Genomic DNA, 17,199 nt, shown 5'->3' with positions numbered 1-17,199 from the left:
GAATATATGTAAAGCTCTTGTTGCCTGTTACAATGTAACGGCATACACTTGTTCATTGTTTTACCATTATTATATGATTTTAAGATAGTGGCTGAGTTTGATTTCCTAGAAGAAACAATGAATTTTAACAATATCCATGAAGCATTCCAGAGATTCTGAGAGGCTATGAGAGGTTAAAAAAAAATTGGAACCTAAGATTCAACTCAGTGTCCCTTCATCCTGTTGAAATATTTGCCCTCAATGAAAACTTTATTGGATTACAGAGTACAATGTCATTCATTCGATCTATTCTTGAATTGTTTCTGAAAAATAAGGGTTGTTGTTCATCATTCCTTTAATGTTAGTGTTTCCTCCTGCTGCAAAAAGTTAATGAGATTTTCATGGAATGAGCTGATTTCTTCTAACCATCTATCAGTTGTGTTCATGACCATAAGGTTGCACAAAGAAGCATGTCAACTTCCTTAACAGGAACCTGTTAAATTTAAGACATTTTTTATTTACAAAAATAAATTAGTCTAAAATAAGTAAACTACAATTTCCATGTAAACTATAAAATTGTAGAAGTTTACTTAGCACAGTTTCTAAAAGCAGCATTATTGACAGTTTGGGCCAATACGCCTTTGTTAGTAGAAGAAGAGGAGGAGGAGAGGTTTACCCTGTACAGTTTAGGGTTTTAGCAGCCTACCTGGTCTCTACTCACTTGATACTAGTAGCATCCTCCCTATTTAGGTTAACCAAAAATGTACCCAAACCTTTCCAATGTCCCGAATTATACCTAGGAGGCAAATTATACCTAGATGAGAACTAAAAATCTTTCTCAACTGTATTTCTCTGTCCATACACAAGAGAAACCCATAATAGTAAGGTCACTGCCTGAACTTAAGTCAGAGTAATAATTTGGTAAGAAAAACTCAGATATTGTTTTATTTATTTTGGTCTGAAGTATTTCCCTAGTTCATAACATTTAGCCTGATAATATACACACAGAAAATCATGACATAATTTTAATGAAAATATAAAATGAGAAAAATATATACATATACATAATAAAAAGCCACATTACAGAATAAAATAGAATATTTGTAACAATTATGTTCAATTAGATTTACTTTTCTGCCTATCTATGGTCAGAGAAAGAAAATACTGAAAAGATATATTTCATTTCAGTCATAAGAATGTAAATTTAAAATACTAAATTCAGGTTCCCGCTATAGAAAATATCTGCATTTTGATGACTATCTTCAGTTCAGGTCAGAATTAAAATCTATGTTCCAATTCTAATCTTGATTGCCTTTATAATGAGTCTCGGAGATCAGGGGTTAATTTGTCTAATGGCATGAGTTGAAAAATATCAATTTTTCTAGTGACATAAGGCAAAAAAAATATATTTAAAGGACAAAGTAGATATCTTCAAAGGAATTTGTTGCTGTTGTTCAGTCAGTAAGTCAAGCCCAACTCTTTGCGACTGAGGCACACTAGGCTTCCCTATCCGTCAGTGTCTCCCAGAGCTTGCTCAAATTCAAGTCAATCAAGTTGGTGATGCTAACCAACCAACTCATTTGTCACCCCCTTTCCTTCTTTCCTTCAATCTTTCCAAGCATCAGGATCTTTCCCATGAGTTGGCTTTTCACATCAGGTGGGCAAAGTATTGGAGTTTCAGCTTCAACATCAGTCCTTCCAATGAATATTCAGGGTTGATTTCCTTTAGGATTGACCAGTTTGACCTCCTTGCAGTCCAGGGGACACCAAGAGCCTTCTCCAGCACCACGATTCAAAAGCATCAGTTATTTGGTGCTCAGCCTTCTTTATGGACCACTGTCACATCCATACATAACTACTGGAAAAAAAAATAACAACAACAACAACACATAGTTTTGATTATATAGACTTTTGTGGGTAAATGATGTCTCTGCTTTTTAATACACTGTCTAGATTTGTTATAGTTTTCCTTCTAAGCAGCAAGCATCTTTTAACTTCATGGCTACAGTCATCATCCGCAGTGATTTTGGAGCCCAAGAAAATAAAATCGCGTGTTACTGTATCCACTTTTCCCCCTTCTAATTGCCATGAAATTATGGGACTGGATGCCACGATCTTAATTTTTTTTTTTTTTTTTGCATTTTGAGTTTTAAACTAGCTTTTTCAGTCTCCTCTTTCACCCTCATCAGGAGGCTTTTCAGTTCCTTTTTTTTTTTTTTCTGCCATTAGCGTGATATCACCTACATATCTCATAGGTTGTTGGTATTTCTCTCAGCAATCTTGACTCCAGCTTGTGATTTATCCAGTCTGGTATTTCACATGATGTACTCTGAATATAAATTAAATAAACAAGGCAACAATATACAGCCTTGACATATTCTTTTCCCAATTTTGAACCAGTACATTGTTCCATGTAAGGTTCCTACTGTTGCTTCTTGACATGCACATAGGTTTCTCAGGAGACAGGTAAGATGGACTGGTATTTGCATCTCTTGAAGAATTTTCCACAGTTTGTTGTGATCCACACAGTCAAAGGCTTTAGTGTATTCAAAGAAGTGGAAGTAGATTTTTTTCTGGAATTATTTTGCTTTTTCTATGATACAGTGAATGTTGGCAATTTGATCTCTGATCTTCTGCCTTTTCTAAACCCAGCATGTACATCTGAATGTTCTTGATTCACATACTGCTAAAGCCTAGGTTGAAGAATTTTGAACATTATGTTGTTAGAACGTGAGTGAGTGCAATTGATGGGTAGTTTGTCATTCAAACAATTTATCTGTAGCTAATTTTTTTTTCTCAGAAGTAAGTAAAAAAATATATTTTTGAAAAATATGAGGTAATATTTGCCACCTTGATAAGAATGGAGATTCAGAAATAACATTGAGAATCTATATTTTGTTATAGTGACTGTAAACACTGTTAAGTATGATAGAGAGTACATGTAGTTCTTTTAACTGAAACATAACTGTTAGTCCTAACTATATATGCCTATGCTTCATTGTATTTTTATACAAAATTAGTCACCAGTGTGGTAAACAAACAAATAAACAAACATGGTTTTATCATATTTTGCATACATGCATGCTAAGTCACTTCAGTCATATCTGATTCTCTGTGACCCTATGGACTGCAGCCTGCCAGGCTCCTTTATTCATGGAATTCTCCAGGCAAGAATACTAGAGTGAGTTGTCCTGTCCTTGTCCAGGGGATCTCTCCAACCCAAGGGCTAAACCCTTAAATCTACCTATATTGGCAGGGCTTAAAACTCAACGTTCATAAAACTAAGATCATGGCATCTGGTCCCATCACTTCATGGCAAATAGATGGGGAAACAATGGAAACAATTTGAGACTATTTTGGGGGGCTCTGAAATTACTGCAGATGGTGACGGCAGCCATGAAATTAAAAGACACTTGGTCATTGGAAGAAAAGCTATGACCAACCTAGACAGCATATTAAAAAGCAGAGACATTACTTTGCCAACAAAAGCCCATCTAGTCAAATATGTGATTTTTCCAGTAGTCATGTATTGATGTGAGAGTTGGACTATAAAGAAAGCTGAGCAGCAAAGAATTGATGCTTTTGAAATGTGGTGTTGGAAAAGACTCTTGAGAGTCCTTTGGACAGTTAGGAGATCCAACCAGTCCATCATAATGGAAATCAGTCCTGGATATTCATTGGAAGGACTGATACTGAAGCTGAAACTCTAATATTTTGGCCACCTGATGTGAAGAACTGACTGACTTGAAAAGATCCTGATGCTGGGAAAAATTGGAGGCAGGAGGAGAAAATGACGACAGAGGATGAGATGGTTGGATGGCATCTCTGACTCGATGGACATGAGTTTAAGTAAACTGCGGGAGTAGGTGATGGATAAGGAGGCCTGGTGTGCTGAGGTCCATGGGGTTGCAAAGAGTCAGACATGACTGAGTGACTGAACTGAACTGATTATATTAATAAGCCAAAAAGAGAGCATGCAATTGAATTGATTTCATGTGTGTGTGTGTGTAATCTCTCATAATACTTTAATGTGAATGATTGTTAAAATTTTGGAATATGATATTGTGCGCTGTTTAGTCACTCAGTCATGTGCGACTCTTTGTAACCTCCTAGACTGTGGCCCACCAGGCTCCTCTGTCCTTGGGATTTCCCAGGCAGCAATGCTGGAGTGGTTTGCCATTTCCTACTCCAGGGGATCTTCTCGACCCAGGGTTCAAATCCGTGTCTCTTGCATTGCAGGTGGATTATTTACCATTGAGTCACTTGGTCAATTTCATAATGAATCAATGAGGTAAATAAAGTATATTTGAATGGTTCCATTTTACAGGAAAGAGGAAAACTGCAGCTGTTTCACCATTATAATATTTGAACACTTGTCTGAGTAGTGTCTGTGTCATTGAAACACGCATCTTTAGTTTCTGCAATGGCATTTAGATGCAATTGCAATTGCAGGTCTGTGTTGCACCTTATCCCAAGATGTTTAAGATTTAGAGAACATACTTTTTAAATTGCTTTATCTAAAAAAATACATTTTATATAAAAAGGGTGAGCAGAGGCACCTACTGAACAACCATTGAGACTACTTGCAGTTTTGATTAGTTTCAGTCTCAAGAGAATAGAAAAGTTGCTAATGATTCAGCCTGTGGACATCTGAGATTCACATCTACACAAGGAGCTAGTAATACTAACTGTGGCCCCAAAAGAAAAAGAAGCAAATGTAATAAAGCTTTACTTTCAATAATAAATCCTTTAAGATCATGAAAACTTGGTCTTTTCTAGATCTTCTACTTACTCTGGACTTAACTGTGAGTATGTTTAGGAAGTGGCAATAGTTTTATTTAAAATTTTGACATTTCCTATTACTTCACATTAAAAATCTTTTACTAGCTGTATGATTTCAGTATTTTTCTCAAACAGTCAGATAACAATGTCTTAGTCTGTGTTTTATTTATCTTTTAAATGTTTTCTTTTCTCTCTCTTTTTTTTTTAAATGGGAACTATTTATTTAATACACATGTTCAATATTTTCATGTGTCTGTGTATGGCTATGGTATTTAATAAGGGCCTTCCCAGGTAGCTCAAATGGTAAAGAATCTGCCAACAATGTAGGAGTCCTGGGTTCAGTTCCTGGATTGGGAAGATCTCCTGGAGAAAGGCATGGTAACCCACTCCCGTACTTGCCCGGAGAATTCCATGGACAGAGGAGCCTGGCAGGCTACAGTCCATGGACTCACAAAGCCAGACACAACTGAATAATATCATTTTAACATTTTGATTTTAAAACATGGTAACTTAAAGCCATTTTCACAGTTGCAGTAAATTTGAGATATTCTATGGAAAGTAGAATATTATATCTCAGAATTTTAATTTATTTGGCTATAGTACTAGAAAAAGCATTTCTTCCTAGTCTTATTAGCAATAGTTTTATTAATAAAAACTTTTATTCTACATTTATTTTATGGTTCTAATAATAATATTTAAAGAATTATTTTCTACTTTTCTTGAGTTTATCATTGCATCCTGTCTGTAACAAAAGCTGGTGATGCACACAGACACAATCTACAGAACACAGGAATGCTTTTGCTACAAGCTTCTGCTTCTTCCCAATGCAAATCCACTGTGCCTGGATAAAGTTGTCTACAAATAAATATGTATTATTTTTATTATTTTATTTGACCACATTGTGCTGCTTACAGTATATTAATTCCCCAACTAGGGATCCAACTTGGAGTCCTGGCAGTAAGAGTGCCACTGGACCATGGAAATTCCCAATATGTCTTATTTTAAAATTAGACAGTATGATCTATGTAGTTTTGAGTCTTTCATTATGTCAAGGTGGTGGTTGTTGATAGTATTTCTTTTAAATTTTTTTATTAATGACTGCTATTTAAGTTTCTGTGTGTGTGTGTGTGTGTGTGTGTGTGTGGAGTGATGCTTTATAAACAACTTTAATCATAAAATTATAGTTTATATTACTTTAAGCTATAAGTATATTTATATACTGGCTTCTCCATGGCTCAGTAGGTAAAGACTCTGCCTGCAGTGCAGGAGACACATGAGATAAAGGTTCAACCCCTGAATCAGAAAGACGCCCTGGAGAAGGAAATACTGCAACCTTCACCAGTGTCCTTGCCTGAAAAATCCCAAGGACAGAGGAGCCTGGAGGACTACAGTCCATGGGGTCACCAAAGAGTTGGGTTCGACTGAGTGGCTAAACATGGAAATACATATTTTTATACTTATAAATTTGCATAGTCATGAATTTATTAATAACAAATAGTTCATATAGCATGCAATCAATCTATATGTACCTGTACTGTAGCAACATGAACAAAATAAAAGTGAAATGCAATGTTTACACATAATACTTTATGATTTCAGTTGTAAATATTATAAAAATGTAATTGTATTTGGAAAGCAAAGTTTCGTGAGAGAATATAGTAAGATAGCTCAGTTTTGGTTTACAGCATAGTTATACCATCATTTTGAAACTGTTTTGACTGTTTTGATAGATACTTGGCTGGGATCACTTTTTTATTATCCTGATAAATGCTTTTAATTTTGTGATTTCTCTCACCATTATCTTTCTTATTGTGACCTTGATCATTGTTGATTGTGTTTTTTCTAATGTCCGTTTGGAGTTACAAGTAAAAAGTAAACTATAGTGAAGGAATTTCATATTTTTTAAACAAATACTTTTCTCTGGGGAATCTTGACTTTTCAGGATACCTTTCTGAGATTTGGAAGAATTGCATTTAACTATGTCTTTCAGTCACAAAACTGTTGTTTCCAGTAGTTCTTTTTCCTAAGGGAATACTCACAATTATTACTGTTCAAAAGCAGACTCTAATTTTATCAGATAAATGATACTCGTTGGTATCAGAAATCCCAAATTTAGTGACAGAATGACTCTGTGTTCTAGTTGTAATTCTAACAGCATGAGAGAAAAGCGTACTTTAGGGCAATGTAACACTTTTCCCTACCTCGTGTTTTCTATTATGGGTTCCATTGATAAAGCTGTTGCTTGAACTCTTGCTGTTTAACCTATTGGATTCTCGCCTGGTTTTCCTGTGTCCTGACGTTGAGGCTTGTCTATCAATATCGTGCTTCAGGTAACTGCTACATCCTCCATGTGACTTATGCTAATCAAACTGGCACAGAACTTCATTTTTCCCTCCCTTTCTCCGAATAATGAAGGGAAACTTATACGCACATGTTTTCTTTGTTTCTTTTTATTATTATAAGGAATATGCAACAGGTCAAAAGAAGAGTTATATTGGAACTCAAACCATCTTCTTACTGGTCAGAATTTTGACCCTCCTTAATCAATAGAAATTGATGAGGCTAGACAAGAAATTCTGGCATGGCTTTATTGTGACCCTGATGCAGTGATGTGGAGGGGGGGGGGATGAAAAGCATTTTAGGTTCCCTTACTTGCTCCTCAAAGGTGGGCAAGCTGTTCCTTTTATAGGGTGAGAGTAGAGGGGAGTCCCAAGCAGGCTGGAGGGGTGATTTATATGATTCCCCCACCCTTTTGGTGGTGTTAAATGCAGGAGGCATGCAAAGTACCCTGGTTTTGCTCCCAACACCATAATTTTGTTCCCAGCTCTTTAGAAGTGGCAGCTGGGTTTTTGGTCTTATTATTATTATTATTATTTTGGGTGGAGAGGAACAGCTTGATTTTTTTGCATCTTGTTGTCCATAATTGCCCCCAACTGTGCATGTGCACAGTTATCTCTGAGTCCTTCGGAGTTTCTTTGCGTTTTTCAGCTCAATGAGACATTTGTCCAGGTGCAAGCACTGTAACAAAGAGTCCCAGGTCTCAGGTTCCAGCCTGTTTCAATCCTCGTCTGAACACACCAGTGACATGATGTCCCCATTACACTAAGAATCCTCAGAGGGGGGAAAAATTCCCATTAAAAAAGACATAAATGTGCTTTTGTGTTTCCCATGTGGCACACCAGTGAAAGAATTATCCTGCAAATGCAGGAGACACAAGACACAGGGGTTTGATCCCTGGGTCTGGAAGATCCCCTGGAGGAGGAAATGCAATCCTTTCCAGTACTCTTGTTCGGATAATTCCGTGGACAGAGGAGCTTAGTGGTTTACAGTCCATGAGGTCGCAAACAGTTGGGCAAGACTGATCACCTAGTACCAAATTCAGTCAGTTCAGTTCAGTTCAGCCACTCAGTCGTGTCTGACTCTTTGCGACCCCATGAATCGCAGCATGCCAGGCCTCCCTGTTCATCACCATTTCCCAGAGTTCACTCAGACTCACGTCCATCGAGTCTGTGATGCCATCCACCCATCTCATCCTCGGTCGTCCCTTTCTCCTGCCCTCAATCCCTCCCAGCATCAGAGTGTTTTCCAATTAGTCAACTCTTCACATGAGGTGACCAAAGTACTGGACTTTCAGCCTCAGCATCATTCCTTCCAAAGAAATCCCAGGGTTGATCTCCTTCAGAATGGACTGGTTGGATCTCCTTGCAGTCCAAGGGACTCTCAAAAGTCTTCTCCAACACCACAGTTGAAAAACATTAATTCTTTGGTGCTTAGCCTTCTTCACAGTCCAACTCTCACATCCATACAAATTATAATACACTAATTCTGTATTTTACAATATAGATATTTTAACAGGAAAAAAAAAGTTACTTATAGTTTCCACTAAATTATTTTTTTCTTTTTTCTGGATATAGTAGACTTTGATTCCCAAATTCATTGATCTAAAGTGTAAACATGATCAAGTTTATAATCTCAGTTTGTGAATGATGAACCTCTGTACTAATAGAATGAAAGCTTTGGTTTTGTTTAACAGTACCTGAATTTTACATCCCAAGCTTACTCATATCCTGACCTCCATAGACTTTAAGTTCCTTGACAGCACAACTCAAACATCCCTCTTGAGATGTATAATGCCTAACCCAGTGCCTTGCATAAAATACATGCTTGTTATTTTAAGCCACCAATTCTTGCGAACTTGTTACAGCAGCAATAAGAAACTAGTACTCAACAGAGTAACTATCCTCACTTTTTATTCACCGTCTCCTGCATTATTTTTTCTTCATAGTATTCACCCTTGTTGTATGTGAAATATCAATAGGTGCTTATTTGATTCATTTCTTTAATAGCATGTAAACACCTTGAGAGCATGACGTTTCCTTTTTCATCTCTAACAAAATATAGCATTTCTTGGCAGAAAGTAGTAATATATATGTAGTAAGTGTGCATGCATGTGTGCTAAGTCTCTTCAGTCATACCTGACCAGGCTCCTCTGTCCATCACAATTCTCCAGGCAAGAATACTGGAGTGGGTTGCCATGCCCTCCTTCAAGGGATCTTCCCAGCCCAGTGATAAAACCCAGATCTTTAGTGCCCCCTGCAGTAACACAGGGTTCTTTACAGTGGTGCTCCTTGGCAAGGCCTCATGTAATAAATAGTATATATTAAACATATGAAAGTTAAGTGAGTGAGTGAAGTCACTCAGTTGTGTCTGACTCTTTGCAACCCCATGGACTGTAGCCTTCCAGGCTTCTCAGTCCATGGGATTCTCCAGGCAAGAATACTGGAGTGGGTTACCATTTCCTTCTCCAGGGGATCTTCCCAACCCAAGGATCAAACCGAGGTCTCCTGAATTGCAAGGAGACACTTTAACCTCTGAGCCACCAGGGAAGCCCATGAAAGTATATACAAATGCTTAATTTATTGATATTGAATCATAAATATTGTTGAGTTAACATTATATCATGCCAAAAAAGCAAATGAAATTGAGTGACAGCCTAAATTTTTTTTTAAACAACACGTATCTGACCAATATAATTTTGGTACTTCACACTCACACCTTGACTCTTCACGTGACATTTTTTGGGTTTGTTATTTTAATGCTAATAAAAACAAAAAAGACAAACAACAAAAACCCTCAGAGATGTGAAGGTAATAGTTTTGACACTTCACACTCACGGCTTACCTCCTTACATGAAATTTTTGGGTTTGTTGTTTTCATGTTGCTTAAAAAAAAAAGAGAGAGAGATGGGAAGGCAAATACAAAAGTGCGATATAAAAATTATCACGTTAAATAACAGTGCTAGTTTTTGATGGGCTTTAATACTAAATAGTAAATGAAAATATGTCTCTATCACTTCCTCCTGTTTCAGCTATCATGGAAGGCACAGCCATTGTTCATCCAAGTGGGAAATCTTAGCATAGGTGAGGCAAAATTTTCTGATGTTTGAGATTTGTAAACGAAAGAAGTTGAATATTATGAGTGTCAACAGTTAACTGGGTATTAAAAAATAGGAATAGATTAGCCACAGGTAAGAAAATCATTTCTATTACAGAGTCTGTAACCCTTGTAAGCAGAGAACTTATATGTGTCATTGACCAGTCAGGTGGTTGATATAAGCCATATATGGGTTATAATGTCAGTTATACCAATTAGTAGTTTCATTATCTAAGATAGTTTCCTTATTGTAATGTTGACTATGTGGAAACTGAGAAGGAAGGAATAAAATAATCTCTAGTTTTAAAAATGTGAGTCATTATAAATGTATTGTCTAGCAAACACAAGGTCTGGTACTGAAGCTAATTTCTTTTTTCATCTAATTACAGGCTAAACCTAGATGCTTCCTGTTATTATGGACACCAGATCATGGAGAAATCATATATATATATATATATATATATATATATATATATATATATATATATTCTGAGTGATACCATCTTGTTCTGTAGCTAAAGAGCTATACAAACCTGGAGGTATGGCGGATTGGAATCACACAGGTGTGAAGGAATTCCTTCTGTTAGGTTTAACTGAAAATTCTAAATTGCAGGTCCCTCTCTTTCTGCTTTTTTTCCTTACTTTATCACTCTGATAGGCAACTGGGGGATGATCATATTGATCTGGCTAAGTGTGCAGCTTCATACTCCAATGTACTTCTTCCTTGGCAACATTTTTGTGATATCTGCTATTCCACTGTCTTTTCTCGTAAAATGCTAGTCAATTTCCTTTCAAAACGTAAGTCCAGCACCTTTTCTGGATGTGTTATACAGAGTTTCTTTTTTGCATTGTATGTAACCATAGAAGACATTCTCCTGTCTATGATGGCTTATGACCGCTATGTCGCAATAGCCACGCTGCTGTTATATACAGTCATTATGACCCAACGGGTTTGTATTCAGATGGTTCTTTTATCTTACTCGGGAGGACTCTTTAACTCCCTGACACACACAATAGGTTTGCTAAAACTAGACTTCTGTGGTCCTAACATTGTGAATCACTATTTCTGTGACATTTCCCCTCTTTTGAAGCTCTCTTGTTCAGATGCTTATAACAATGAAACGCTGCTTTTGATATTCTCTGGGGTCATTGCAATGTTCACTTTTATTATCATCATGGTCTCTTGTATTCACATCATCATCGCCATCCAGAGAATCAGCTCAGCTGAGGGAAGGCACAAAGCCCTCTCCACTTGTGCCTCCCATCTGACTGCTGTGACCTTATTTTATGGGTCTGTGACCTTCAGCTATATCCAGCCAAGCTCTCAGTATTCCTTGGAACAGGAGAAAGTCTTTGTTGGTGATCTCCATGTTAAACCCACTGATTTATAGTCTGAGGAATAAGGATGTGAGAGGTGCAGCAAAACGGTCAAAATGGCATAAGAGAACCTCCACTTGATGCAGTTCTGTTCGCGGCTTTTCCAATCTAAAATTAATCTGAAAATATATTTTGTAAACATTGTGTAACAAATACAATAACAAACACAACTGTAATCAAGACTCATGCAATTTGAGACACAAGTGTTGAGTTTGACAAGGAGACTAAAAATCTCTCTATTTCATCATTCATTGTTTTGCAACTTAATGGCTTCATTCTTGAAAAACTGATATATATATTTTTCTAACAAATTATCATGATAAACTCTGAAAGAACTCACCATGAATTTAGAAGAAACTGTCATTGACTCAAATCAATAGAAAACTCCAACGGGCGTTTGCCAAATGTATTACTATTGCAGACAACAATTGAAATGTTTCACTGGCATGTCTTTCTTTGATATTACCACTGCTTTTTGTTCAAAAAATGCCATCATCAAGTCTCACTATATCTTCAATTTTATGCTTACATTCATATCTTATAATATCTTAGAAACATAGCTTAGAAAAATGGCTAAGGAAATTCTCAAAAGTTATAATTTGCTCATTCAACACATTTTTACTGAGTACATTTTATTGTACAGGTTACTCTGTTTGGTCCAAAATTAAGAGGTTCAATGTATGGAACTAAAGCTTGCTAGAGGATCTGTTGATGGAGGACTAAGGTAAGTGGGAAGGACTATTAACATATAAACAAATATATGAATTTTGCTCTATGGTAGAATTCTAAAGTAAAAGCTGTAGAAAAGAAGTCTAGCAAGCTATTTACTGCCATATATATGAAGGCCTTTAATAACAGTGTAACACATTTTACACCCTCTCAATGGCTAATAAATGAGAGTATCAATGATGTGCAAATATGATTCTTTAAGCAATTTCCCAGGATATCACTGTTACCAACATTGTGGAAAGTAAAAGAACAAACTAGGAAAAAGCTATTCTGAAATAGATAAGAAGAGTAATACAGAGAAGGGGACATATTCAAGAGATAGTTCATGAAAACGACCCACAAGACTTGAGAAAAGATGAAGATTTTTTTTTAATTTCTTTTGAGAAAAAGAGGTTTGACATGACTAGGAAGAATTGAACCTGTGTCACTAGACAGATAAACTGGTTAAGAGAAAAAGCAATAGATGTCAGATCCTCTTAGCATAAGAATTTCTAAACGAAGATTTCCTGGGAAGAAAATATCTCCTAGGATGTTCAAGAAATAACAAAAAGATCAGAACTGGAATAAAGAGGGAAAGAGAGGTGAAACAGGATGTTTCCAGAGAGGAAAAGAAGTCCAGACCATGTCTATATGTACAGGCTTAGAATTTGAGTGAAGAAAAGACACTGTGGGAGTCAGAGAGAAAAATGACATGACCCAAATTACAATTTAAGAAACTCACTCTGCCTGAACTACTGGTTCAGGCATACACCATAGAATGGCAAAACGGAAGGCAGAAATCTAGGCAGGAGGCTGCACAACGATTTAGCCAAGAGTTGGTGGCACATTAGACCAGCGCTGCCATGGTGAAAATTGTGAGAAAAATAATAAAATATATATACTGATGAGGGACCTGGCAAGATGGTGAGGGAGGGAGGAGCCAAGGGTGAATCCAAAGTGTTTAACAGGCAAGTAAAAAAAAACCACAATGACACATCACCAAACCTACAGGGTATATATTGTTTCAGTAACCTTCAATCTTTCTGAAGTTGAACATGTGATGGGAACAAAAGACTTCAATACACGTCAGAGGATAGTGTGTCTTAACTCCATAATAGTAAACAAGATACTTAAATTTGCTAAACACAGTTTATTTATAAAGAGAAAATAAACATACTGCTTTAGAGTTTCATCTATAGATATGTAAATATAAATATAGCGTGTATAAATGCGTGTTAGTTATACAGTTATAAATATAGAAACAGATTAGCATTGTTAAGAAGTGAAACCCTACAGAAGAGAAAGAATATGAAAAGTTGTATAATTCAGTTAACTTTAAGGATCTCAGATTTTAAATAATATGAATCAAAATATTTGAAAAAATGATTATGTGATATAGTATAATGAACAGAGTCTGTAGACTATTCTAAGATGACTGTTACCTAATATTAGATCTCAAAATTTGGGAAAGCATGAATGTGTCTTGCATATTGTAAAATATTATGTATTTATTATTCAAAAATAAACATATGTATAAATTTATGTTTAATTTATAAATATATGTTTTTTAAAAAGGAAAGCATTTCCATGAGTGGAAAATTTATATCTGTGTCATTAGCAACATAAATTAGTTAAGAGGAAAAAAAATTAGACATAAGTACTACATGCCATAAGAGTTCTATGTCTATATATAGATGAGAGCTAGAAGTAAAACCAACGTAGCAATTATTATCTTTATTGATTGAATAAAACACTATAAGGAGGAAATAAAGTTCTGAAGAAAAAACATAAATCTAAAGCGAAACACTCCATGTAAAATCAACTATGCCAATTTTTACCTACCAAAACAAAGATTGATAAAGTAAACTAAGACTTATGGACTTCAGCATTATTGCTATTTGGGATTGCACAATTTCATATTATGGAGACTGTAATGTCTTTGGTAGGTCAACATTAGATGCAAGTTATATCTGTTCTCAAAGAAGATAACTAAAAATACCTCTTTGTGCATGTGCCCAGTCTCTTAGTCATATCTGAATCTTTGCAACACTTGGACTGTAGCCCATCAGGCTTCTCTGTCCATAGAATTTTTCAGGCAAGAATACTGGAGTTGGTTGCCATTTTTTCCACCAGGGGAATCTCACTGGGCAGTGGAATTGAACTGGGGTCTCCTGTGTCTCTAGCATTGCAAGCAGATTCTTCACCCACTGATCCATCAGTGAAGCCCTCAAAATACCGTTTCAGTTCAGTCGCTCAGTTGTATCTGACTCTTTGCGACCCCATGAATCGCAGCACGCCAGGCCTCGCTGTCCATCACCAACTCCTGGAGTTCACTCAGACTCACGTCCATCGAGTCCGTGATGCGACCCAGCCATCTCATCCTCGGTCATCCCCTTCTCCTCCTGCCCCCAATCCCTCCCAGCATCAGAGTCTTTTCCAATGAGTCAACTCTTCGCATGAGGTGGCCAAAGTGCTGGAGTTTCAGCTTTAGCATCATTCCTTCCAAAGAAATCCCAGGGCTGATCTCCTCCAGAATGGGCTGGTTGGATCTCCTTGCTGTCCAAGGAACTCTCAAGAGTCTTGTCCAACACCAAAAACATCACTATCAACAAGAGGCTTTTTAGTTCTTCTTCACTTTCAGCCCTAGAGATTGTGTCATCTGCACATCTGACATTGATTTTTTTCCCCTGGAAATCTTGATTACACCTTGTGTTTCAGCCAGCTCAGCATTTCTTATGATGCACTCTGCACATATGTTAAATAAGCAGGATAACAATATATAGCCTTGACATACTCCTTTTCCTATTTGGAACCAGTCTGTTGTTCCATGTACAGTTCTGTTTCTTCTTGACCTGCATACAGATTTCTCAAGAGGCAGGTCAGGTGGTCTGGTATTTTCATTTCTTTAGGAATTTTCTAAATTTTGTTGAGATACACACCAACAAAGGTTTTGACATGGTCAATAAAGCAGGAGTATATGTTTTTCTGGAACTTTCTTGCTTTTTTATATTCCAAAGGATGTTGGCAATTTGATCTCTGGTTACTCTGCCTCTTCTAAATCCAGCTTGAACATCTGGAACTCCACAGTTCACATACTATTGAAGCCTGGCTTCGAGAATTTTGAGCATTATTCCGCTAGCATGTGAGATTGGTGCAATTGTGCAGTAGTTTGAACATCATTTGACATTGCCTTTCTTTGAGATTGGAATGAAAACTGACCTTTTCCTGTCCTGTTTCCACAGCTGAGTTTTCCAAGTTTGCTGACATATTTAGTGCAGCACCTTCACAGCATCATCTTTTAGGATTTGAAATAGCTCAACAGTTATTTGGTCATCCCACTAGCTTTGTCATAGTGATGCTTCCAAAGGCCCACCTGACTTCACATCCCAGGATATCTGGCTCTAGGTGAGTGACCACACCATCATGGTTATCTGGGTCATGAAGATTTTTTGGATAGTTCTTCTGTGTATTCTGTCCACCTCTTCCTAATATCTTCTGCTTCTGTTAGGTCCATACCATTTCTGCCCTTTATTGAGCACATCTTTGCGTGAAATATTCCCCTGGTTTCTCTAATTTTCTTGAAGAGATCTATAGTCTTTCCTATTCTATTGCTTTCCTCTATTTCTTTGTATTGATCACTGAGGAAAATTTTCTTCAGATCATGAACTCCTTATTGCCAAATTCAGACTTAAATTGAAGAAAGTAGGGAAAACCACTAGACCTTTCAGGTATGACCTAAATCAAATCCACTATGATTATAGAGTGGAAGTGAGAAATAGATTCAAGGGATTAGATCTGATAGACAGAGTGCCTGAATACATAAGGACGGAGGTTCATGACATCATACAGGAGGTAGTGATCAAGACCATCCCCCCAAATAAGAACTGCAAAAAGGCAAAATGGTTGTCTGATGAGGTCTTACAAATAGCTGAGCAAAGAAGAGAAGCTAAAGGCAAAGGAGGAAAGGAAAGATATACGCATCTGAATGACCAACCTAGATATTAAAAAGCACCGTCATTACTTTACTGACAAAGGCCCATCTAGTAAAAGCTATGGTTTTTCCAGTAGTCATGTTGGATGTGAGAGTCGGACCATAAAGAAAGATAAGCGCTGAAGAATTGATGCTTTTGAACTGTGGTGTTGGAGAATACTCTTAAGAGTTCCTTGGACTGCAAGGAGACACAACCAGTCCATCCTAAAGGAAATCAGTTCTGAATATTCATTTGAAGGACTGATACTAAAGTTGAAATTCCAATACTTTGGCTACCTGATGTGAAGAACTGACTTATTGGAAAAGACCTTGATGCTGGGAAAGATTGAAGGCAGGAGGAGAAGGGGACGACAGAGAATGTCATATTTGGAAGGCATCACTGACATGATGGACATAAGCTTGGGCAAGCTTTGGGAGTTGGCGATGGACAGGGAAGCCTGCCATCTGCAGTCCAGGAGTTTCAAAGAGTTGGATACTACTCTTTGAGCGACTGAAGTAACTGAGTAGTTTCATTCTCTAAGCATTACAGATTTCACTATGTGTGTGTGTGTGTGTGTGTGTGTGTGTGTGTGATAGGTACATAGAAAAATATAGAGAGACATATATTTTCCTTCTCTTCTTTATTCTACAATGATGGAAAGTACACTAGAGAGCATTTTAAAAAACATATTTGGGCATTTAACCATAAATCTGGACAAAGAAGGTATATTTCTGCTTCTTATTTTTAACAAGAAAATTGCGGCATGTTTTCTGCTCTATGAGAGATAAAAGAAATGATACATTGAAACACATAAATGGAGATTAATTAATAATAAATATAAATCTTTGTAATTTTCTACAGTAGACTATACATTTGATGCAAGTGAAAATGAAAATAATACGATTAGAAACATGGAAAATATAAATAAGCTTCAACAGTAATTTTCCTT

The 17,199-nt window shown here is 36.7% G+C and overlaps 1 protein-coding gene across 1 annotated transcript; it reads left to right on the top strand.

Annotated features, from left to right (window-relative positions):
• Window positions 1-10,967: 10,967 nt before the first annotated feature.
• On the top strand, window positions 10,968-11,585 carry LOC101110565 (olfactory receptor-like protein COR9). The gene has a single exon (XM_015104318.1). The coding sequence runs from the start codon at window positions 10,968-10,970 to the stop codon at window positions 11,583-11,585; it is 618 nt and encodes a 205-aa protein (XP_014959804.1).
• Window positions 11,586-17,199: the final 5,614 nt, after the last annotated feature.

The sequence above is a fragment of the Ovis aries genome, unplaced genomic scaffold, assembly GCF_016772045.2.
Source record: "Ovis aries strain OAR_USU_Benz2616 breed Rambouillet unplaced genomic scaffold, ARS-UI_Ramb_v3.0 scaffold_90, whole genome shotgun sequence".
NCBI lineage: Eukaryota > Metazoa > Chordata > Mammalia > Artiodactyla > Bovidae > Ovis > Ovis aries.
This window is presented reverse-complemented; position numbering and strand designations above follow the sequence as displayed.